The 24,303-nt window shown below is 42.7% G+C and overlaps 1 protein-coding gene across 1 annotated transcript in view; it reads left to right on the forward strand.

The window, feature by feature from the left end:
- Nucleotides 1-24,303, forward strand: part of EFCAB7 (EF-hand calcium binding domain 7) — a 413,197-nt gene that overhangs the window by 252,403 nt on the left and 136,491 nt on the right. The window contains 2 exon segments of the mRNA XM_086953570.1: nt 4,405-4,514; nt 23,650-23,807. Coding sequence (XP_086809696.1) covers nt 4,405-4,514; nt 23,650-23,807 — 268 coding nt within the window.

A 24,303-nucleotide genomic window follows, 5' to 3' on the forward strand; every position in this document is an offset into this window, starting at 1 on the left:
ACACCAGAAATGGCGCCGAAGAAATTAACCGGGCGCCCTCCCGGGGATCCTCCAGCCAGTGGAGCGCTGGCCTCTGCTCCTCACCTGTCCTCTCTCAGTCCGGTTCTCCTGCGAGGGGGATGAAGGGATCCCCGGAGTCCGCGCCCCCGCCGTGAAGAATTCTCAGCTCGTACCTGAGGTCCAGGCTGGGTGTCAATCTCACGCCGCCCGCGTCGCAACCCGTGTGTGCGTCTCCTCACGCTACTCCCCGGCTCCGCAGGCCGTCCCGCCAGGGGGGCCGACTTCACCTCAGAAGCGGCCAGGGAGTGCAGGGACGTCGCGGATCGTGACTGGAATCGACAACCAGGTCCTCCAGCGCTTCCCGACCCTTTTCCTGCCACGTATGACGCCTGCAGCACCGCCGTTACAGGATAAGGCTCTCGGCCAGGCCCGGAGCTCAGCAAATGCCGTCCGCCATCATGGCTGTTCGGCCACGCCCCCTCCGTCTTCATGTTAATGAATGTGACTTCCTCTTTTAATGGCTCACTTCTGATTGAAACAACTTTGATATAGATTGGAACCCCTTGGTTACTTTAAGGCTTGCTTACAGGTGTCCCAAGGCTTAGCCACTTGTTGTGGTCAAGACTTTGTCTTTTTCTTTTTAGCTTCCCTTGGTCAACCTAGCAATGGTCACTTTCATTGCTGGTTGAGAGGACAGGATTATTTTTCCATCTGTAATTCCACTCTTAGTGGCAGCTCATGCCCTACGTTTCAGAGGAATCACAGGCGCTGACTTAATGGTCCACTTGAGGCTCCGACATTCCTATCCAGAGCGCCTTACATGTAGGGTGTTGCTTATGCTGAGTACTACTGTTGTTACCTCCTAATCAGATATTGATACATTGTCCTTTTCCCATGAGTCTTTAGTCAGGGGCGCCTTAGGCATGTGCAAGCTGTGCACCTGCACAGGGCCACCAAACCCCAGGGGCCAGCACGTCAATATATATCCTTAATATTTTTTACCACACAGTTCGGACAGTGGACCACTCCTATTGTCTCAAAGCACCAACCCACATATCACCAATAAATATATGTAAGATTTTTAGTCAAATAGCGTGCAGTTCTCAAATGCTCCCTGTCCTGAAAGCATATCCCAAAAACTTTGGAAAGAAAGTCAATGTTTATCAAAAATTGAAAAACCACCGCTTCAGAAATAAGTCTCCACCATGTATGGAAAATAAATCGTTGAACTGTCCAGTTATAGAGACGCTGAATCGTAATTGCAAAAGTTCAAAGTTCCTTTTTAATAATCCATTTTTAGAAACCAGCCAACGTGTTTCGTTCTGTCAAGCAGAACTTCTTCAGGGCGAAAACGATGTCCCCAAGCGTTTATATTTTCAAAGCCAGATCGTCGTTTCAAATTGTATCCATTTCCTCTAATCGAATGGTCCTGCTAGGGTGAGCTCAGGCTCTTGTGCATTTACAGTTGTACAAGTGAGACTCTCACTTATTTATTAAGTATACAACACCGTATTTGCCTTGTTAGTATGGCGTATACACGTGGCACAGTCCTGTAGTCCCACCTCTTATTCTTTTGTCAAGACCCAATGCGAAGTCACCTTAAGGTAGTTACCTGTCGGGGTCGATCATGTAATCCCCAAAATTGCGTCTCCGAGTCCAAACGCAGTGTCACATTATCAGTGCTCCCGCGTAGTTCGCCAGGTCGTAGCACGCCCCGCCCCGTAGAGGGACGGGAAGACCCCAATGATGAAGCATGACACTATTGGATTTTTTTAGTGTGTGAGGGGTATTTTAACAAGCACATTGTGCTCTCATCTTTACCACCTTAAGAGAGAGTGAATCTTCCCACAATTCACAGAAATTAATATTATATTTTTTGTCACTTCACATTGATAGAATCCATTTGTTTATGCATATCTAATTGGAGGGTGATTCTATCAGTACCTCTCTACTTCCTCTTGTGTTTTGGAGTAAGCTCAGTCATACCCAGAAAGGAATGGAACAGGAGTGGGCTAATTGACATTAAACAGGAAGCAGACCTGTGCAGAAGAGACGTAGGAGAGATACATTGGCTTTCTGTCCCTCTCAGTCTGATTGTAGCCTGTCCTGTCTTATGCAAAGTTCCTTCCAATTGTTTCCCCAATCTCGAGTTGTCCTGGGGAGGTGCAGGTTGGTTATTTTTGTGATTTCTGCGGTCTCCTGCACCAAGTATACAAGGGTGGCACCTCTCTTGTTCTCTATCATCATTACTTATCTCCCTCCAGATGGTCTCTATCTAATCCTCTATTTTTTCCTAACCTTTTTCTGGCATCTCGAAATTTCACATCTTGCCCTCTAAGATAATAAGCAGTCTTGTAGGGAACAGCATCATGTATTTGTTTTTCTCTCACAGCACTCTCTAAACCTCCCCAAAGCTGCGCCTCAATCGATAGGAAAATCCAGTAAGATCCTTATTTTGCAAAGTTATAGTAATCCATAATTTAAGTTAAGAAAATCTGTTCATTGGGAATTTTGTCTGAGGGTTGATTCTTTTTGAGCCCATACACCAGTGTGTTCATAGTTGGAGTTAAATTACCACAAAGGATGGTGAGGCAAACGCTATGTCTATTAATGTTTGGTCTAATACCAGGCAATTTCGAATCCATTGTTCACTCCTAATGCTGTTCTACAGATCCCAGTGAGCAGTTTGCGATAAATGGTATGCAAAGATCTGTTAATCTTCCAAAACAAAACAACATGTTGTACTTTATTTAGATGTTGTTGAACCAGAAGGCCCACCACTGACTTCTCTATTGTACCAGAAATACATGCAACACAAACAACTACTAAGAGTCTCAGACTGAAAGTATGCTTCATAGTGGGAGTCTGAAATTCTTTGTTGGTGTTAATATATGTCTGTTGCATTTTAGGCAAGAAAAAACAAACAATGTACATCACTAAAGATGCACATTATCATCTTGTGGTTAAACAGACGCTAATAAATCAGATTCTATTTTTCTCATTCCATCATCATTGTGAGAAAATGAATAAAATAAAGTGTTAATAAGGCCTACTCATTCATTGGATTACTATGAAAGGATTAAAGTTGGAAGTGTTAGCCTCTTAGCTAATGTACTATGTATGGTCCTGCGAGTTATGTGGGTCAATCAGATCATGCTCAAGGTATGCGCTTATCTTGGGAATTAAATCCAGGTGAAATGCTTAAATTAGTCAGTAAGTCCTCAAATAAATTGTAGACTCTTTTGTCACGTTCATGCTTTAATTGGATGTGTTCTTCTTCGTGTTCTGTTCTAAGCTTTAAAATCTGTAAAGGATCCACATATGGAGAAGAACACATTGTTTATGTGTAAATGTGGGTTTCCAAAAGTTAAGAGTCAGTAAGATTGTGTAATATACTGAACTGCAAGTGATCTCTATACAATGGTGAAACTAAATCTTAGGGAATGTGGAAGGAGGTGTTCAGAAGGGAGGATGGAGCTTGTTCTGAAATGTGCTTATTCTATGTAGATTCACATGCAATCATCGAACCTACTTTTTTGGAATGAGGTACCATACTGTCCTGTCGTAGGCTTAACTAAAGTGGCTGTGAAATTTTATAGAACTTTTGACATGCTAGAATGTGAATGCACTTAATGATATTGATAGACTGAGAGAGTCAACTAAGATATGGTGGGCAGTCTTGCATTCTACTGGGGCAGGAGAGGCTCTTCCTACACCTTCCCAACAGAAGTCTGCGCAGGATATATTACGTCTCCTGGTGGGGTATTTCAGAAGAAAACCATTTTCTTCCCGTTGGAAGAACTTTCTTCAGAAATTCCCCACCAGGAAACGTCATCAGAAATGTAATGCCCGACAGGCCCCCGTGTATAGCCATCTATTCAGCATCAGGATTGTTTATGAGAATGATATAATCAATGGCCTCAAAGGCCCGTGTATTTCTCTGTACATCTGGGGCCATTGATTCTTTTTTTGCAGGGTGGTTACAGGAAAGAAACATTTGTCAGAACCCCCCCCACACCGCCCCCATAAAAAAGGTTAGCTCTTTTGACACATTCACCTGGCAGACCTGTTCTGATGGGTCATCGGGTCATACGTCTCTGGTGACGGAGGCGCCTGGGGCTCAGATGCCAGAAGCCCAGCGCTTTCCCCACCTGTATGTGAGGTGACGGTACCTGAGGTTTGCTTGGGCAGGGGTCCGATGACTTTTGTTGGGAATTCCACCACTCCACCAAACTTAAAACGGCACTCCATTGAGACCTTGCCTCTTTCAGTGTAGTTTTTGTAACACGGTTACTGTATGAAATACTATTCTTATACAAAGCTGTTGTTTACTTTCACTCCTTTATTGTATTAAATATTACATCATATTACACTGCATTTACGATTTTCTTTATTTTATTTTAGGACAGCCATCACCGTGGATTTCAGTGGACACTGCTTTATTTGTTCTTAAGGATAATGAAAAGCAGGAAAATATGGAGCTTATGTTCTTCACAGAATTAAGAAACAAAGAGGCTAGTTTATTACTGTGCATTTCTTATCGAGACAACCATGAAATTTTTTTATTTATGGAGTAGTTAATAAGTAACACGTGCACTGGTGTATCAGAAAACAAATGTTGGCATTTGACTTTTTGAATGTAAGAAGCAATATTTGTTCTATGGAATTGAAAGCACTTTTAAAGGAAGTTACACTGCTCATAAAATCTTCCAAAGGCATGAAATTACTCTTTTAAGATGATGTAGGAATGCCAACAGTCAGCTTGAAGTTCTTACCTAAGTGCGGTTTTAAGAATGTTGATTCATAGATGGGTTTGGTGACACAAAAGGCCTTTCAGTGTTGAAACACTATTTGACATCGTCTTCAACTGTTGGTATTCGTGATAATATTACTGTCACCAGGACCTTCTTTAGGTTGAGCCTAGGCAACCCATGCACTGCCCTGCGAGGCATGCTGTATTCAGATATGAACTTGAACCTCTGCCCACTCTCTGCCTTTATTTTTAATTGGCTTGTGTCATTGTCCTTTGTAAACTCTAGCTTTTCATTGGTAAATAGGCTCAGTTATCCCTCCTTAGTACCGCCTTGTCTCATCTTGAAACATCCCATAAGGACTGGCCCTTTTACGTGTGTTATTAAATGTTTTTCACCTGCCTGCTGTTGCTGGCAAGACATGCTCTCTCCTAACGGTTTTTTTTTTAATAGCATGGCATGCCACAGTGACGGGCGAACGCCTTTGGTTTATTTGCGGGTCCGAACATGGTGCATGTTTTTTTCCTCCTAGTTATTCATTTATTTTGTTTACAAGCGCCCCATGCCACGTTTTCACGTTAATGGAGGCCACACCCCTTTCTTCAGACGAGCCACGTCTAAAGAAAGGTCTGTGGTCGCTATCAAAGGAAAACCACGGCATGGGGCACTTTTGCAACAAACAAATTTGTTTGTCAGCTTGACAGACAAATGCTTTTTTTTGTAAAAGCGACTCATACCGCGCTTTCACTTTAATGATGGCCACACCCTTTTCTTTAGATGCGGCTTGTCTAAATAAAGGGGCGTGGCAGCCATTAATGTGAAAGCACAAGATGGGGCGATTTTATAAAAGTAAAGTATTTGCAATGCAATTGGTTCCACATTTGTGAGAGTTTAAGCTATTTTCATTTACAATGCCAATAGCTCAAACTCTGGCAAATGCGAGAGCTATTGCATTGCAAATGCTTGTTTAATGTTCTCCCACCCTCTGTGTGATGCAATAAACAGGGTAAACACTTTCATCATGATCATAGATTATTTATTTGGATAAAAACATATCCATGAAAGAGTTTAGGGGCTCATTAGGATGGCCGACGGACTGGAGTCCGTCCACCATCCTGTTGTAAACCAGGACCATCTGCCATGCCTGCGGCGATCCTGCAACACAAATTAGGATCCGACCACCACCATGGCGGTCGCATTCTTCATTTTAATATTGCGGCGGGTGCTGCTGACAGCAGCACCCGATGCAATGTTAAAATCGCATGTGTTGCGTTTTCACTGCACTACATGGCAGGCACCACACGGTGCCTGCCCCTTGGTGCAGTGAAATGTAGGGGGGCACAATAGGTACCCCCCCAAGTGCACCCCACCTCCCCACCACACAAGGGGGGCCCGCTTCGGGCCTCTGAATCCTTTTCCTCCGGTCTTTTCGCAGTGGGATGACCGCCGAGAAAAGACAGACAGAAAGGGATACATGCTCGAACAACGGTTTTCAAAAAAGCCTTGACACAAAACATTAATTCATTATCGCGTAAGTCGAGAAGGATCCTACATGCATCTCTATAGTTGACATGCAAGTATTTCCTAAAACAGGGGAGTAAGAACTATTTAGTAGTACATAATATTTACAGAAAAATACAAAGTGTAATAGGGTAAACACTTTCAGCAAGTTTAGTCACTTCCAAACTTCTGGGTTAATGACTTGGGTCTCCGAGTTATCCAGAGAGATGTGCAAAAGTTTACCCTATCCTGGTTCTGAAAACAAAGTAAACTCGATTAACACCAACTCGATTTTTCCCCATACCTTAGCTCAGGGTATTTATTTATTATTTACACCCAGCTGCTTCAATAGAAGAAAGTGAAAAATCCTAAATACGATCACAAATGTGTATTAAAAAACAATTCTTTTTTTTATAAAATCAAGTATCTGCTCACTATAAGTAAGTAAAATAATTAAAAAAAACATTAATTGAATCTCCCCTATAACATTTTTCCTTTGTGAAATAAGTGAACGAAAATGTGTTGTAGGTGTTTCTAATTCAGGACATGCAACTAAGACGTGACCTGCATTCAAAAGTGAGCAACCACACAATCTGCATACTCTGTTATATTTTTTTCTTTCTACCATTGGCAATCCTGTATTGGAAGTCTACCTGTTCAATATTTAAAATAGAATCTTCTATTATTATAATCTGCTTTTGCTGCTAAATATTATTGCAAATGGTCCGATGAAATAGCACAACTGAAATGAAATAGCCATCTAATCTTTTTGAAGGGAATAAAGCCTTGATGATAACCACTTGACTTTGTGAACTTCTTCAGCCATACCTTAGAGCAGTAAAATGTGTATGTGTTAAAACTTTTAATTGGCAGCAAAACACTCAATCTGAATAAAGGCCTACTGACTATTTGTAGCCAAAATAACTCCTTAAAAATCAAACCACCCATTCTTGGCAGACTCATTGAGGCTGACAATGATACCTAACATTGCAATTTTTATAAGTATTTATCCAAATAAAGCTTGTTATATTTCACATTGACAATGTGTGTTCCAAAAAGTAAGCCAAAGTTTTACAAAAAATGTATCCATCTCTGTCACTAAAAAGTAACTCTTATTGGCAATGCACAGTTCTGTGCTGCTACATTGGTATTGTATATCAACAGCATAAACCATTACATTTTAATAACTTGAAACTGAATGTCACAGTTTTGTGTATCTGTATGGTTGATACTTGGCAACACAATAATCCATGAGCCTTTTTTTGATTGTTTTATCTATTAAAAAACAAAACAACAGAAATCCTTCCCCTTACTAAATTTTGTCTTCCCCATTCTTATTCGTCCACTGGTTTTACCTGGATTGATTAAAAAATTAAATATTCGGGAGGAGCTACGACAGCAAGCAAGATGGCCGCATAGTCTCCCGGCTCCGCTGACCTCCGTCTTACGCTCCAAGATCCTGTCACTTATCCTGATTTCCTGCCATGGATCCGCGTGTGTGAACTAATCCGCACTCCGATGGTGTGCTCCCGGGGTTTTTCTGACATTGTGGAGCGGAGTAACGTCGAAGACCGATTTGTGGCCAAACCCAGTCTGGAAGCCGGGGTCTCGAGTGCTGGCTTAGCCGGGTCCGAGTAGAACAACAGCGGACTGTTGAGGGCGGCAGGGTCCGGTCTCTGGAACTTTGGAAATTTTTGGATTGCTTTGCTACCATCTGCAGCCTGGTGTTGTGTTGGAGGTGAGGAGACGAGTGACGCACGGTGCTGTGTTGCGGGGGTCCCTGACCCGGAGGCCCGGCACTTGCATCGCCGGCGCACCTTGGGTTGGAGTCTCGTCGCGCACTAATGCATGCTGACGGTTGGTCCCTCACGGCTCAGTCCTGCTCCGGCTGATCTTACCCCGGAGAAGGCGCCTCTCCGTGGGGATCATTATGCCTGAGGAAATATGGAACCGGGCGGAGCAGGCCCAAAGTGGCCCGTCATTGCGGGCGGTGCTGGCGGCCCTAGAGGCACTTCAGGCGACTGTGGCAGCTCAGACCTGCGGCCTGTTGTGGGCGGCAGATGGACTTAAAGGACTGAGACCGGATCCTGACTCGATGCCCGAGACCCGGCAGCCAGATTGCCTTTTGATCGACGCCCCAGTGGCGCACTTAGACCCTTGTGCTGGAAGCTGTGCCTGCCCCTACAGAAGTGGATCTACTCGAACGGGCTGTGATCGGTGACTTAACATATTTTTTGGAATCCTCGGTTTTGCGGCTGTCGGAACATCCAACTGCTGTCCCTATCCTGGAACCTTTTAATTGGTACTGTGAACTGTTTTGGATTGTGTCGAACCCCCTCCCTAGTCGGTTTATCAAGATGGCGGATGTGATAATGCCTGGCTTCGGAGACGGGGAGGGACATCGTTGGTACCAGCTGCTTACTTTGGGATCTACTGTTCTTTTTCCATCTACTGAACCATGTTCCGACCACTTCTGTGTATCTTTTGACATTTTGATGATGGGGCTTTATTCGTCTGAGGGACTCGGCGAATTTGATCGACGGGGCCAAGGCTGAGACTGTTGTTTAGGTTGTTCATTGTGGTTTTATCGGTAACGGGACTGCTTCATTAGATTAACGGAGTCCGGGGCAGGGTTGGCGGTTCCCCCCGGGATGTTTTCTCAGTTTGGATTATTCAGATGCGACAGTTTCGGGGGGACCCCTTTGTTAGGGCGGGGGGGAGAGACCGGGAGCATGTAGAAGATAGCACTCCTCCATTTCCCCTCTTTGGGTGGGGTTTAATTTCTTTCTGTCTTCTCTGGGTCTTTCTATATTTCGGGTTTCAGTTCTTGGGCGACAGGCACGCTGCTAGGGGGGTAGGCCGTAGTCATCTGCAGGGGTGCAGGGTGGGGGGGTTGGGGGATGGGAGTTTTGTTTTTCGTTTTATTTCTATGGCCTTTTTTTCTTCTTATCTTTCTTTGCCCTTTTCTTTTCTTCTTTTCCGGGTCAGTGTAATGGGTTCATTTTTATGGCCATCTCTGCTGTTTCATATGTGCCTCAATTCTCGCGATGTTTCAGTGCTACTGGGCGGACATTTAGCTGGCGCGAACTGTATTTGTACGCTAGCTTATCCTGAATAGTATGTTTTAACGCCGCTGACTTACACGAAGATGATTTAACTCTGGACATATTGCTATTTCGCCCCCCCCCTTTTTTTTCTCGCAACTTGAGATATTGTATGGCACCTGATCCTTCTATCTTATATTATAAAATGGAACCTTTTTATCCTGTTACCAACTTGATATGTTTTACAACCAGTACGTATTGTGGACATGGCGAATCTGCTCCCCGGGATGCTGAGTCTGGGTTTTGATTGTTTTATTGTGTTGCAACTGCTTAGCGGCCGGCCCTGGGGTTTGTAGGCCCGTGTTTGTATTTGGTTGAAATGTCAAATAAAGGTTTTCCAAAAAAAAAAAATAATAATAATTAAATATTTAGGTATATGGTTCTCCAACTCTGTTTCCTCTTCGATTAAGTTAAACATGACTGCTGTTCTATCTCGTATCGATAAATTACTCTCTTCCTGGAATCCCCTTTTTCTTTCTTGGTGGGGTCGATTAGATTCAATTAAAATGATGATCACCCCGACTTTAATTTGTGTACTCTCTATGCTTCCTGTCCACATTCCTGCCATATATATGAAACGTATTCATTCCGGTCTTTCTAAATTTCTTTGGAAGAATAAAGATAGAATAGCCCTTTCTTCTCTTCGTAAGACCAAATCTAATGGTGGAGTACATTTTCCAGATTTTCGCCTTTATCATAAGTCCTTTTCTCTTCGTCAACCCTCGAAGTGGCTCGTTTCTGAGCATTCTTCTTTTTCCCCTCTTTGGCTATCCATTGAACAAACAATATTACTACAGTTCTCTCTTAAGGAAGTAATAGCTTTTTCTGTTAAAACTTCTCATACATCCTTCCCCCTCTTTAGACACTTATGTTCCCTTCTGAAGCCTTTAGTTTTACCTAATCCCCTTTCTCTGGATGATTTCTTGGATTCTCCTATCTGGCATAATTCTCTTATTCTTCTCAATCAAAGACCAATTTTGTTTAATTCTTGGAGGGCAAAGAACATTATTGGGGTTAAACGCATTTTTAATGGCCTTTCGCCATGCTCTTTTCCCGAATTTCAATCCTTATTCCACTGTCCTCATTCCTTCTTACAGAAGTTTACCACCCTTATGGCAATTATTCTAGATGTATACTATTCTCCCCCCTCGTCTCCTATTGAAGCCCAAAACTCGCTTCTTAAAATCCTCCTCTCCCTTCCCAAAGTTTCCCTTACATATAAATATTACTTATACCCCAATCCATATTGAGTAATATCTAAATTGTAACTTTCCTGGGAGTCTGATCTGGGTTGTGAATGGACTATTTGCTTCTGGGACAAACTTTGGTCTATATCCTTAAAAATCTCTCGCTTTGCCTCTCTTACTCAATCTATGTTTTTTCTCTATCATAGGCTTTATCTTAGTCCTGTCTCTATTGCCCGTTTTTCTCCTGATTCAGATTCTAATTGTTGGACCTGTGGTTCTTCTGACGCTAGCCTTATGATTCTCCTTTTTCACTGTTCCTCAGTTTCCAATTTTTGGAGATCTTATATTTCTTGTATCTTTCACCTCTCTATCTCTTATTCATTACCTCTTTTGTTTATTGGAAGCCTCTTTGACTCTTTATTTATACCCTCTCATAATCATGGTCTTTTTGATCTCATGCTCGCTCTAGCCTTTCAACACATTACCCTCAATTTGAAAACTCCCAAAGCGACCCTTGACCCTGTCTGGCAGGCAGGTCGCTCCCCCATGCCACTCTGCTCCTCCTGACTGTGCCTGCATCTCAGCCCAGCTGCCGTGAGTTTGAGGCCCGCCTCCACCCGCAGGTTACCACCTGCGCCTCATCCCTGGTGGCAGTGGTAGGCCTTAGGTTTGCTTTCTCTGCCGTTTTATTGTGGTTTTATTGCTCTTATTGAACTCGCTTCTGTGCCTGATTTACTGTGCTTGTTGCCTGCTCAGCTCTGTTTATGCACTTTTCCCCCCTTTTTCCGCTGTGCCCATTTTCCTTTCTGCCACCACCGGTCCCGCTTCCCGCCGCTGCGTTCTCTGCAGCCCGCCCTCGGGTCCCATTCGTCCGCTCCCACCTCCCAGCTGCTCCTCCCTCCCACCTCCCCTTATTATGGTGGCCGCTGGTGGCCGCTGTGCGGCCGCGCGCAGAGGGCTTGCCAAAGGCAAGCCTGTCTGCACCCGTCCGCGCCTGGACCCCGCAAACACCACAACGTCAGACAGCGCTACAACGCCAGCACCCTCAAGGCACTCAACCCCGGGCGTGAACACACCTGCTACCAGGCCACCCCGAAGCGCACCTAAGGACTCTTCAACTGCCAGAACTGCAGCTTCACCAGCACTCGGCCCTCAAAGCCACCAACGGAAGGACCCAACTACCTCAGATGCTTCCTCCTCAACACCCGCTCCGCCCGCAAACAAGGCGTCAAACTCTTGGACCTTCTCAACTCTACCTCCCCAGACGTCGCCTTCCTGACGGAGACCTGGCTGAACCCCACCTCAGCTCCTGACATCGCCATAGCCATCCTGGAAGGCTACAAGATCACGCGCAGGGACCGCACCAACGGCATAGGAGGAGGTATCGTCATCGTCCACAGGAACCCCATCAGAGTCTCGACCAACATCGACGACACCCTCAGCACCGCCGAACACTTCCAGATCCACACCGACCCCAACACCACCCTAGGAGGAACCTCGTCTACAGACCCCCCGGACCCCGACCACTGTTCAGTGACTCCATCGATGACTTCATCAGCACACACGCCCTCGCCTCCACGGACTACATCCTCCTCCGGGACTTGAACTTCCACCTCGAGAACAACAACACCACCAACTCTACCACCCTGATCAACAACCTCGCCAACCTCGGACTCAGACAGCTCGTGACAACACCAACCCATGCCGCCAGCCACAAGCTCAACCCCATCTTCACCGCAAGCCCCCACGTCTCCTTCAACCACACCACAGAACCACACTGGACTGACCACCACTGCATCCACTTCACCTTCAGGAAGCCCACCACGCACCACGCACCCAACAGATTCCTCAACGCTGCTGGAGCAAGGTCACAGAAGATCAGCTAACCACCACCCTCGCCCAGAACCAACCCACCGACTCCACCGACCTCGACTCCGCTGCCCCCAACCTCAGACAATGGATCAATGACTGCGCCAACACCCTCACCCTGCTCAAGACACCCTCCAACAGCCACACCAACAAGAAAGCCACCTGGTTCACCGAAGACCTCCAAGCCTCCATATGAACGTGCCGAAAACTGGAGAGGAACTGGTTCCGCGAACGGACACCAGACCGCTATGCAGCCCACAAGAACGCCACCTGCAGACACCATCAACCCATCAGAGCTGCCAAGAGGATGTTATTCAAAGACTGCCTGGATAACAACGCACACAACAGCAAAGAGCTCTTCAACATTGTGAAGGAACTCTCCAACCCCAGCTCCAACACCAACGACATCCCGCCTTCGCAAGACCTGTGCGACTCGCTGGCCACCTTCTTCCACCGCAAAATCACCAACATCCACGACAGCTTCAACACCGGGGCTGCCCCGACAACTCCTGCCCCCACGACCACCACCTGCACCAACCGCCTGCTCTCCTGGACCAGCACGAAAAATGAGTACACCAGCGAGATCAAGAACACCATACACTCCGGATCACCGGTAGACCCATGCCCTCACCACATCTTCAACAAAGCCAGCACAGCCATCGCACCCCATCTCCTGAAAGTAATCAACATCTCCTTAGAGACCGACACTTTCCCGGAAAGCTGGAAGCACGCCGAGATCAACACCTTACTCAAGAAACCCAAGGTGGACCCCAAGGACCTCAAGAACTTCCGACCCATCTCCCTGCTCCCGTTCCCAGCGAAGGTCACAGAGAAAATCAACAAACAACTGACCTGCTTCCTTAAGGAGAACAGCATCCTGGACCCGTCCCAGTCCGGGTTCCGCAGCAACCACAGCACCGAAACCGCCCTCATCCCCGCCACCGATGACATGAGGACCCTGCTTGACAATGGAGAAACAGCAGCCCTCATCCTCCTAGACTTGTCAGCCGCCTTCAACACGGTCTGCCACCGTACAGTACGAACACGCCTACACGGCACCGGGATCCAAGAGAAGGCCCTGGACTGGACCACATCCTTCCTCTCCGGCAGGACTCAGATCGACCGCTTCCCTCCTTCCGCTCCATTGCCTTCAAAATCATCTGCGGCGTACCCTAGGGCTCTTCCCTCAGCCCGACTCTGTTCAACATATACATGGCACCCCTCGTCCACGTCGCCCAACAGCACGACCTCAACATCATCTCGTACGGCGACGACACCTAGCTGATCATCTCCCTCACCAAAGACCCCCACACCGCCAAAACCAACCTCCACGAAGGAATGAAGGCCATCGCCGAATAGATGAGGAACAACCGACTGAACCTGAACTCAGACAAGACTGAGGTCCTCATCCTCGGCTCCACCCCTTCAGCCTGGGATGACTCCTGGTGGCCGACAACACTAGGAACAGCCCGACACCCACCGAGCTCGCAAGCAATATAGCGGTCATCCTTGACTCCAGGCTCTCCATGACTAAGCAGGTCAACGCTGTCTCCTCATCCTGCTTCAACACCCTCCGAATGGTCCGCAGGATCTTAAAGTGGATCCCCACCGAGACGAGAAGAACAGTCACCCAGGCCCTCGTCCCCAGCAGGCTGGACTACGGAAACGCCCTCTACGCAGGAACGTCAGCCAAGCTCCTGAGACGATTGCAACGCATCCAGAACGTCTCGGCACGTCTGATCCTCAACATCCCCCGCCGCAGCCACGTCACACTCCACCTGAGAGACCTGCACCGGCTTCCCGTCATCAAGAGGATACCCTTCAAACTCCTCATCCACACACACAAAGCTCTCCAAAGACTGGCCCAGCATACCTCAGCAGACGACTCAACGTCTACACCCCCACCTGCCAGCTCCGCTCCGCCAGCCTTGCCCTCGCCACAGTCCCCCACATCCGAAGAACGACCGGCGGCGGCAGATCCTTCTCCCACCTCGCCGCCATACCTGAAACACCCTCCCCTGCAACCTACGGCAGATGCAAGACCTACTAGCCTTCAGAAGACTCCTCAAGACCTGGCTCTTCGATCACTAGCAGCACCCCACCACCCCCAGCGCCTTGAGACACTCACGGGTTTATAGTGCGCTTTATAAATGTCATGATTGATCTACACAACACTGGTGGAATAGCCTTTGCCACTTTCATAGACTTGATGTTGCCTTCGCCTCCTCGTGTAAACCAATATTTAATAGAGACCTCTTTTGGTTACTTCTTACAACTTATTTAGATCAGATTTTTTAAAAATATAAGTCCTCCCTTAATTCCGAAAATTTTAAACCTCCTTGAATTTATCTCTGTTCTCTTTCCATATCATCCAAGGTAAGTTTGTATATGTTGTTAAGACTAATGGCTTGTTCACATTTCGTTATGTTATGCAATGTATTATGCATTCTTCTTTTATATCAATTTGATTAGCAACAGCACTCTAATTATGGTAGACTGGATATCCTCCACTATGTGAATGGTATTGTGCAAGGTTATAGCTATGATTTTACGAACTGGCTGAATGCATTAGAGTGCATTCCATAAAGCAGACTCTCAAACCGGTTCACTGACAGAAAATCAACACCTGAAATATCCCCATACCACAATATCGAGTTTTAAATATCGATGTCAAAAATATCATCATCCTATATTTATAAAGGTAAGTACAAAAATAGCGAGCAAAAAAAATATCGGTCAAAATATAGTTGTACAAAATATCGTTTTTGATATATATATATATGAATGGTTCAGCTCACCTGTGATCAAGACTGCGCCAGCAGTTGAAACGCGTTAGGTTGAAGATAAAGGCTGTTTTCCTGGCGAAATTAAACACAAGTTACCCCACGAGGCCCTGGTCAAGCGTACTTCTTATCTTTGATGGGAGGTTTTTTGTGGAATATGAATGGAGGTTGCCCGCCCCCAGCGCTGTGACCGCCCGAGAAGAGGTCCATCGCTTCTTGTGGGCATTTGTGATGGATTTGAAAGAAAAAGGAGTGGGACCCGCCCGAACATTCCAGTAGCAAAGGCACGGAGGTTTCCAGCCGTCACATTTCTGGAAATTGTTTAAGCATGGGAAAGTACAGCACACGGATGCTGCAACTAAGGACTTCGGGATTGTTTCAAGTGTCCGCATTTAATAAACAGAAGGAGACAGCCAGTTGTAATTGAGCAAGTTTTGCATCAAGTAAGTGACTCTGAAATATTACACGCACTGCAATTGTGCTCACAGAAGGGGAAAGGAGGTGAAAAAAGCACGCAGTTTAAAAGTCTCATTACAAGAGCTTACCTGATGCATTCTGGTATTTGCATGATGACAGAACTACAATGTAATGAAGTAGTCCGACTGGCTGATATAAAGGTCACATGACACGCCGCAAACAGAATGGTTCAGCTCACCTGTGATCAAGACTGCGCCAGCAGTTGAAACGCGTTAGGTTGAAGATAAAGGCTGTTTTCCTGGCGAAATTAAACACAAGTTACCCCACGAGGCCCTGGTCAAGCGTACTTCTTATCTTTGATGGGAGGTTTTTTGTGGAATATATATATATATATATATATATATATATATATATATATATATATATATATATATATATATATATATATATATATTCGCTTCAAAAAACACCAAAATGTTGATGAAAAACGGGACACCCAGAGCTGCAGTGTTCAAGGTTTATTCAGCAGATGAAAAAAGTTTCACGACGCGTTTCGCCATTACGGCTTGGTCACGCTCGTCTTGTGATTCCCATTGCCACCATTTAAGCAACACCCACTCGTGCACATGTTTACATCACATGGAATAGCAGGAAACGATGGCGGCCATCTTACAATGTGAAAATGTTTCATAGTTGCACAATGCTAATGGCTCTGTTTGCCTTTACTTGGACCAAATTGATCTCATTATAATTACTGACACAGATATATAATATATCAACCTAATTTTCGGTTGTAAAGTAAGGCCACATACATATAGTTTCGACATTCTTTGTATGTCCAAATATCGGCAATCTTTTCGTATTAAGACAATCAATTAAATGTTAAGGCAAACATGAGGATATTTATACTGTGTGGCAAAGTGCTGTGTCGAATTGAGAAAACTATTTTGGCTTTGGTGATTGTCTACCGCCAATCAGGACAGCAGTGGCTGTTACGTTGCCTTAACTCCGCCTGTTTGTGTCAACCATAGCGATGTTTACGTTTTTCATAGTAACGCCCCAGTGGGCATTCGTGTTGTTTACGATGTTGTGGTTCAATCGCCCCAGTGGGCACAGAAAAGTATCTCAAAGCAATGATCCATTCCTCTTTCATAGTTCATGCTGAGATTGTGTCCATCATAGTTGACCAAATTAATCATAATCGTACAATGTCTCTTGGTAGACCATCAGTGCCCATCAATAACATCATTTCCATGTTGTGCCGCCACCCTGTGATGCATCAAAACCTGTGGATAAAATGAATTATGATACAGTTTTAAAATCCAGAAAACCGCGGATAGCACTTCATAACAGTGTCTTATTCATATAAGTGGATTGCCAGTTCTTCTGTCACATTTAGACCTTTTGGGGTTAAACATTCGAAATCCACAATGTACTTGGATTCAAGTTTCCGAAGGGATAGTTCTTGGTTTCCTCCCCTTATTCCCAAGTCCACACTGTCGATGACAACCAATTGCACCAACTGTTCATTCTGCATGTGCATTTCTGAAAAATGTCTAGCAACAGGGTAGAGTTTGTTGTTATTATGTATTGCTCTCAGATGTTCTAATACCCTCTTTTTGGCAGTGTGTTTAGTGCTGCCAACATACCATTTGTTGCACGGACAGATTAGAATGTATATGCTATATGGTGTATTGCATGATAGCCGTTTCCGAATGGTAAACACTCTTTTGCTGTTGGGGACATTTAGTGTACTACAGTCTTTGCTAAATTTACATGCCTTGCATTTACGGCAGCACCTGAAGCCCCCTTCCCCTCTGTTAGACTCCATTTTAGATGTTATGTAGTTGGGGCTGAGTTCATCTCTCAATGATTTTCCTTTTCTAAAGGTTATTTGGGGATTGTCTGAAATGTATTTTGTCAAGTGTGCATCTGTCTGGAGGACATGCCAGTGTATATATATATATATATATATATATAAAATAATAATATATATTAAGTATTACAATTAAAAAATAAGTGATATTTAATATCGATATTAACAAATATAACAAACTTAATTTAAAAAGGTTAAAGGCTCATATATAATAATTTATATATATTTAAAACAATAAATTATTAATTCTTATTTATTTTATAATTTCTAAACTATATAAAATGTAACAAATATATATCTTTGTTAAAAAAATGTTATCGAAGCGCCAAGAAATGGAGAGCACTCAGTGAAGTGCTTTAATGTGCAGACCCCCTGCACTGACAGAGGCATTTCGGCTTGTGCCTTCCTCTGTGTCAATTTCACCCTCAAAACACAGAAACATTTGAATCTAGAAATGCATCACCTGACTTTTGTAAAAAGAGAAGATAGTCCTTAAGTCAAAGTTAATTACATAATATCGTGGCGGCCATCTTGTAGCGTGATTTTAAACAACAATAATGTGATTTGTGAATAAACCCAATGTGTATTGCTAGTGCAATATTGCTAATAAACAACAAAATTGGTAAAAAATTCATTGATTTGCAAACACAAGTAGAGCAATGGTATAAATCCATTATACATGATTGTCATAAATACAATAATAGTAATCCTTGATTTGCGTATTATGACTGTATCTATGTATAAATAATCAACAAAGACCACCTTACATAGAGTTAGTCTATAACCAGGTGTTCATGGAATACACAATATTTTTTAACATCACTTATCCATTATCACCCGTGACCCTACTGACACTCACTCCCATTCACTCACATAGCACCCTCAAATAAAAGGTGCTCCAGCATAGTCGCTTGTCGCAGCACTGCCCCGTCTCGCAGCGGGGCGGGAATACCCCAATGATGAAGCATGACACCAAGGGCCCTTTTGGTGTGTGAGGGGTATTTTAACACATATTGTGTATTCCATGAACACCTGGTTATACACTAACTCTATGTAAGGTGAGAGAGGGAGAAGTGTGGCTCAATGATTAGAGTGGCAGACCCTGATGCAGAGGTCTAGCCCGGGACCAGGGTTCAATTCCCCGCCTCAGCGGGTCTTGGGCTCAATATTCCACGGACCTGATAATTCTCGCCTCGGTGCCTATTCCAATCATGGAGTACCACTCTGCAACTCTGGGCAATAGCTTGCTTAATCTCCACAATGGCCCCCACAACGCTAAGGATGCCTGGCCTCCACCTTGGTGGTGCCCAGGAGTGGACGCCTCACAGGGAAAGCCAGGATGGGTTCCACAGCGGTATTCGTACAAGCGCCTTGAGACCCTTGCGGGTGAGTAGTGCACTATACAAGTATCAATTTACATTTACAAGGTGGTCCTTGTTGATTATTTGTACTTTCAGAAGAGGAGGACGCGCCCAACTTGGTGCAGCACTGCACCACCTCTTCACTCCCCCTTTTTGATATTTTGTGTATCTATGTATATACATTTCCTCCACGTTATCTCCCATATTGCTATACTATTTAGCCCTGAATGGGCGAACGTGTCACTGGATGCTCTCGGCAATAGTGGATTGTACTGCTAACTTTATGTCACAGTCTCCAAGTGGAATAGAGATTGTAATTTCCACTCATTTGTGTGTGGGGGGGGTTTATTCTCTCTTGTTATAGAGTTTCTATGTTCTTATTTCATTCCAGATGTACCCACATCTCCTCATCATTATTAAGACCTGCAGGGGCTTTCGTTTGGAGATCTATGATGTATCTTGAAACCAAGATACGCAGTTTTTTAACTTTATCCCCTCCCCTTTCGTTTTTCAGTATTTTATCAAATTTAAAGAGATCTCGGTTACTGTGATGGAAGGTCTCAAAATGGCGTGCAACAGGATAAGTTGCATCCTTCTTGTAAATAGCTTACATGTGTTCGAGAATGCGCTTTTTAGCGGAGTGTATTGTACTCCCTGTGTAGCGTTTAGGGCAGGGGTATTCCATACAGTATACTCCAAATTGCAATTCAGGAGTTGTTAATTATTCTGGTTGGCATTAAATCGCCTGGTCTCCCTTTGTAGTTTGTTATTTTGTGACTATATTTGCAAGCCTTAAAGGGCATGCACGGGTAAAAACCTGGGGTTTTATTCATGGTGAAGCGGGTTGCATCATAGTGACTATGGATTAAATGGTCACTTAGGGATTGACAACGTATATACGTAATCTGAGGACGTGTAGGAAGGTTATTTTTTTAAGACATCAGTTTGGAGGATGTGCCAGTTCTTTTTGAAGATCTGCACAATTTCTCCAGATTTTTCGGTATAATGTGTGATCATTCTGGCAGTGCCGTCCTGGTTTGCTCTCCTCAGTGTTTTTGCTATCAGTAAGTCAGACCTATTGATTGGGTCTACCCTAGCTTCCACCTGATGCAGCTCTATATTAGTGTAGCCCCTGGTTTTAAATCTTTCTAGGGCTACATTTTTGGCTTGGTCGTAATCTGCCTTTGTCGTATAGTTGTGTTTTAGACGCAGGAGCTCTCCGTATGGGATATTTTTTATCAGGCTTTTGGGATGATGACTCCCAGCATGCAGGGCAGGATTGCCTGCCGTAGGCTTCCTATACAGCCTTCTGCGCAGGGTGTCATCTTCTACATAGACTTCTAGAGCTAAGTAACAAACCTTAGTATCACAAATTGAACCTGTGAATGTTAAGTTCAAATTGTTATTATTTAACGAGGCAATGTATTCCTCATCTGAGGAACGACTACCTTGCCAAATAATAAAAAGGTTGTCTATGGATCTTGCCCATAGCGTTACCTTGTCAATCTATGGTTCGTGTAGTTCCCCCCAGGCCACATGCTTCTCCCACAAGACTACGGAAAGATTTGCGTAGCTGGGAGTGAAGAACATGCCTATCTCCGTACCACGTTGCTGCCTAAATAGTTGTCCTGCAAATGTAAACATTTTATTTTCTAGGCAAAAATTAATCATTTGCTGGTTCTTGAGATTATATTTTTGAAATCTCAGTGGTGTCTTATTGAGGAACCATTTGACTGATGTAATGACATCACTGTGGTTGATACATGTATAGATAGAGGCTGGAAATGTCGAGAGTGATAAGTAACATGTCAGGTTCCCACGTAGTACCCTCAAAAAGGCTGAAAAAGTCCTGAGTGTCCCATATAAAAAAAGCCAAGTCTCTAACCAATGGGGCTAAAACATAGTCAATATTTGTTGACCTATTATTCAAGAGCTTGTTAATAGAGGCCACAATTGGTCTTCCTGGGTGGTTAATCAGGTCTTTGTGGATTTTAGAAAGATGATAAAAAGTCGGAAGGACCAGTGATTCACAATGAAGGACTCTTGATCCAACATTCCTTCGTCCCTCCATTCCAGCAAGTATTGATGGAAAATGTTGATGCACTCAAAGTAATCTGTTCTGTTGATAGGCACGTAGCATTCTTTGTCATTAGGCTGTCTCAATCTTCTTTATAATAATGATGTTGGTTAAAGATCACAATGTTTCCCCTTTTGTCGGAGGGTTTGATCTCAAGAGTGTCGTCATTTTTAAGTTATTTAGAAACAAAAAGATTAATTTTTTTATTTCCGACCATATAACACCACACAATTCACAACTTACATCTAAATTTAAAAAAAGATATACTTCCATAATTAACGTAATGATTTATCAATTAAAGAAATATTAATAAGAAACAAATTAAAACACATAAAAATGTATGAACTTCCAACCCTTTACTCCTATAATCCCCACAACCCACAGCTAAAATTAAACTGTAAAAAAAATTTTATACAATGAAAAATAGCATTTATAAAGTAAAATTAATTTACTCCCCACCCTTTACCCCTATATACCCAAAACCCACACTCGAAAAAATAAACAATTACCCTAATTAACCATCAATTAATTAATATAAATGACCAACTAATTAATAATTAATTAAACATAAATTACTTCCCACCCTTTACTCCATACAACCCACACCTAAAACTAATTACACTATCTTCATATTTAATTTTCAATTATTTAATTAATGTTAATTATCAACTAATTATTAATTAACTAAACATGAATGACTTCCCACCCTTTACCCCTATAAGCTCCACAACCCGCACCTAAAATTAATTACACAATTTCCATATTTTCATTTAATTAAAATAAACAACTAATTATTAATAAAAAATACATGACTTCCTACCCTTTACCCCTGTAAACCCCACAGCTCGCACCTAAAAACGATTGCACAATTACCATAATTATTTACCAATGAATTAATTAATAATTAACAACCAATTAATAATTAAATCATAAGAAATTATTTCCCACAGTTAACTCTATAAATCTCAATTAGATAAATATTAATAAATTAAAAATAATCATTAATTTATTATAAATAAATGACTTCCCACTCTATTCCCCTATAAACCCACAACCCGCTACAGAACTAAAAAGCACATAATAAAAAATCGATATTTTAAATAACTATATTCTTGCAAACGATATTAAGGACGTCTATATTTTCAAAAAATATATTTCTTGCCTTAAAATCAATATTCTTGCCCACGATATACTTGCTGTCGATATTTCTGTGTCACGATATTTACAACTCGATATTTGTGTGAGTTGACATTTATAACTCTATATTTTGTCTAAATACCTCTCAAACCATGCCATTCGTGAAATGTTTTAAAACTAAGGAACTTCACATGACTTCATTAAAGCGATACACTTGGTGCCCCACCAAGAGTGAATGTACACTCTGGACATGCAGTGCAATGCAGTGTCTATGTCTGACGTTGCAAAAAGGTCCCATGATGTAAACCTCTCCCATTCTGAATTCCATAGAATTAGACTCCGATTAATCTTCTTTTCAATCATAACATCCCACCACTTTCTTTTACTCAACACATAAACCTGTACATCTATATGGCTGGTTGAGTTAGAACCAAGCAGAAGGTGGCAAGAGGAACCTCCATACCCTCTTTGACATTGAATATAATTGTATTTATTTTTTACAAAGCTGAGAAGTTTTCCTTGTGTATAACAGTGTTATTAGTAAATGATTCACACATTTGATGGGTTATACTTTAGATTAACTTGATCATATGTGCAGGATCATGTTGATAGCTTTTTGTAGTGATCCCCTCCTGGGACACGTGTTGAGACATTTATCTGAGTGAATGTAATCCAAATGTCTATGTATTGTCCAAAAGATTGTTGATCTGTATAAGGATTTAGAGAGATGGAAATAAAAAAACGCTGATTCTATTCTCTCTGACATCCACACGTAAATCATTAGTGATAGTTGTGCTGAACTAAGTCAAAATAAAATATGACATCGTAAACCACATCTAGTCTGTCCAATGAAAGTTAATGTTATGCATTCAAAATATTGATTTGCAATAGACTTTCTCTAGTACACAGTTGAATGGTTGTGATAGAACAGTGCAGTGTTTGGATGCAGCGGGTTAGTTTTAAAGTGAGACACTGTTCATTAAATATATAATAAAAGCTGAAGCAACTGAAAAAACTTTTAAAAGCTTACTGATGCCATGGTGCATCATGCCCTTTAATGGCGCCAATATTGCATTGCCACATATTACCTTAGATACGACCTTCTACAGGTTGTGGTGTTTTCTTGTAATTGTATTTTCAAACCTTCCGTAGTATTGGAAACATTGTTCTTGCAGGCAGGTCTTAAAAACTTTTTTATGGTATTGATGCTTTGGGGATCTGCTTACTCCTTAGTTGTTTCTATGATGTCATTACAAATCCTATGTTGGTTGAAATATGCAAGTCTCAAAAAGATTAGAATGAATAGGTAATTGTAGTTCTAAGTGATTTTCTGGTCTTGAAATAAATCCTGAGTTTCAAGACTGTCAATTGATTCCTTTATCTGATTTTTTTTTTACTTTATTCGAGGAGACTCTTCCTCGGTGCTGCAGTTTTAAAAATGTTTTTAAATAAATGTACATTTCTTAAGTTTCTAAAATTTAAACTTACTTAAATAGAAACAAAGATACGTTTTTGTAGAAATCCTACTCAAAATATAGAGCTAGCTCATTAAACTTGTATTTTTTCATTTCTTTATGGGGTGAACAGACTTTTGGATGGAAAGGGGAACTTGCTTCCGGGATCTACTGGTTGATTCCGTTCACAACAGGCTGTCGATTAAGAAAGAAAAAAAAGCAAATTAGAGGAGAAACTAAGCTGGTTAATCGAGACAAAAACAAGGATTTGGTTCTTACAAAGGAATTTAAGTGAGTAGTCTTAACAAATAATTATAGTTGGCTTCGGTCACATTCTCTAAATGGTAATTAAGTTCTAGAAAAGAATAGTTATTTATTCTTGCCTTTAAACCTTTATTCTCCTTTTACAATTTTTTCTTTGCTATACATCAACTCTGGAGTAGCTGTTTTCTGAAAGACAGCTCGTCTATCTAGAGGACGTGACATACCCTAGAGCAACTAGCATCAAATTAAAATCACGTTTTGAGACAAAAAGACAATGGACAGTAAAACCCCATTTTAATTCCCTTCAGAAAAAAAAACAAGCATTTACAATGCAATAGGTCTCGCAGCATTAAAGTTTGAGTTATTGGCATTGAGTATGACAATGCGTTGCATAAAATTTTTAGCAAACTTTGAATTGGTGAGCAGTGAGAGTGTGTGCAAGAGTATGCTGTTGCTCACAGCTGTTATTATTCACACAGCTCTGATGATGCATCTCTCGCAGGTGGCTGACACAGTTATTATT

Source organism: Lissotriton vulgaris, chromosome 1_1 (assembly GCF_964263255.1).
Source record: "Lissotriton vulgaris chromosome 1_1, aLisVul1.2, whole genome shotgun sequence".
NCBI lineage: Eukaryota > Metazoa > Chordata > Amphibia > Caudata > Salamandridae > Lissotriton > Lissotriton vulgaris.